The sequence below is a fragment of the Musca vetustissima genome, unplaced genomic scaffold (genome assembly GCF_032173495.1).
Source record: "Musca vetustissima isolate MV318-11 ecotype Yass unplaced genomic scaffold, APGP_CSIRO_Mvet_v1 utg130174, whole genome shotgun sequence".
In the NCBI taxonomy this organism is placed as follows: domain Eukaryota; kingdom Metazoa; phylum Arthropoda; class Insecta; order Diptera; family Muscidae; genus Musca; species Musca vetustissima.
In genome coordinates, this window is record NW_026883415.1 from 37,416 (window position 1) to 39,113 (window position 1,698).

Sequence of the window (1,698 nt, forward strand, 5' to 3'; positions counted from 1 at the left end):
AAGGTCATGAGTTTTCTCCTAGGAGTCCCTATTTATTTTAGATGTTTTAACAGACATCCTCATGGTGGAGGATATAAAAAGTTCGGTGGGGCCGTACTTATAGCGCCATATTTGGATGGGTACAAATGTACCACGGTTATACGTTTTTAGGTTAATGGCCGTAGGGTTAAAAGGCTCACGTCCCTCAATTAAGTTATGAATAGATTGAGTTTAGGATATATTCGACATGTTTTCTTAAACTATCAATTAATTAAAAGTGTTCCGCGAAGGAACTAGTGTTTTGTTTTCATTGATAACTAAATTAAGTTTTGGTTTCAGATCAATGTTCATGAAGACTTGTGAGTCCTATGTGATTATTTACCTATGCAATGTCATTTTTTACTATGAAATGTAATACTTTACTATTTGGTTCTAGGAAATCAAAAACTAAAAATCTTGTTTTGGAAAAGGATATGAATTTTTATTATACAAAGGATTTGGGATTAGTATCCTTACATGAATATAACAAATAAAAAAATATTGTCAAAAGTATTTATAGAACAAACAAAAATTTACATGGCCAACAATTACAAATTATTGTAGATAATATTTCCAATAACTCGTTGAAAATAATTGGCAACATTTACCACTTCCAGCCGGAGCTACCACCTGAAGACCAGCCGTTGTTGCCAGCAGGTACCCAAACACTGCTTCCACCACCAGATTTCCATCCGCCGCCATTACCACCTTGAGACCATCCACCATTACCACCGCTGGATTTCCAAACAGATGCAGTGCTGACAGGCCAAGCATTCGAGCTACTGGCAGCAGACCAACCCGAATTGCCACCATATGGCCAAACGCCAGAGCTGCCACTGGATGGCCAAGCGCCACTACTTCCGGCTGAGGGCCAAGCGCCACTACTTCCACCAGAGGGCCAGGCACCACCACTGCCTCCTGCTGCTGACCAACCACTATTTCCCGAATTCACAGGAATTATTTTAATAATTTTAGTTGTACTGCCACCACCATTTGACCAACCACTTCCGCCACTACTCCAACCAGCGGAGCCGGCGCTTGGCCATGCTGCTGAACCACCACCAACACTTGGCCAACCTCCTGATCCTCCAGTGGACCATCCTGATGAGCTGGCGGCTGGCCAAGCTCCACCAGTATTCCATCCACTACCACCCGAACCGCCTAGATAGCCTGCAAGAGCCTGGCCGCTCAAACCGATCAACATAAGTAGAACGCAGTGTTTCATTTTTGCTTGGAAGTTCTTAAGGAACGAATATTCCACCGAAAGCTTGGTTAACTTGTGTACGCAAAGATTGAATTGCTTCAACTAATAACTGCTAAAGATTAACAACAACTATTTATACCACAGAACAGAAATAGCAAAGCGGTGCTGGCTGAGCTTAGCCTAAGAAATTTGACAATAATTTGTGCTCTACAAACTATGATAATCTGAGCAGCAGCACACCAGCCAAACGGTAATGGCAAACGACACCATTTTTAAGTGGCAATAAAACTACGTTCATACCAACCGACCGACCGACCGTACCCGCCTGCCAAGTGGCAGTTACACGAATGTCTCTGTGCTGTGGTACGTTGTAATCGCCTCATTGTCTGCCCGACTGTCTATTCTAATTGTAAAGTATTTGTGTAACAGGCGACGACGGCAGCGGTGGCGTCTAAGATTTCTAACTAAAAAGTATG

The 1,698-nt window shown here is 42.8% G+C and overlaps 1 protein-coding gene across 1 annotated transcript; it reads right to left on the reverse strand.

The window, feature by feature from the left end:
• Nucleotides 1-622: 622 nt before the first annotated feature.
• On the reverse strand, nt 623-1,243 carry LOC133330275 (uncharacterized transmembrane protein DDB_G0289901-like). Its single transcript, XM_061538732.1, has one exon. It carries the CDS (start codon nt 1,241-1,243, stop codon nt 623-625), a length of 621 nt encoding a protein of 206 aa, XP_061394716.1.
• Nucleotides 1,244-1,698: the final 455 nt, after the last annotated feature.

Excerpts from the sequence above, each read along its gene's own strand:
- LOC133330275 (XM_061538732.1), bottom strand. The coding sequence starts at position 1,243 with ATGAAACACTGCGTTCTACTTATGTTGATCGGTTTGAGCGGCCAGGCT.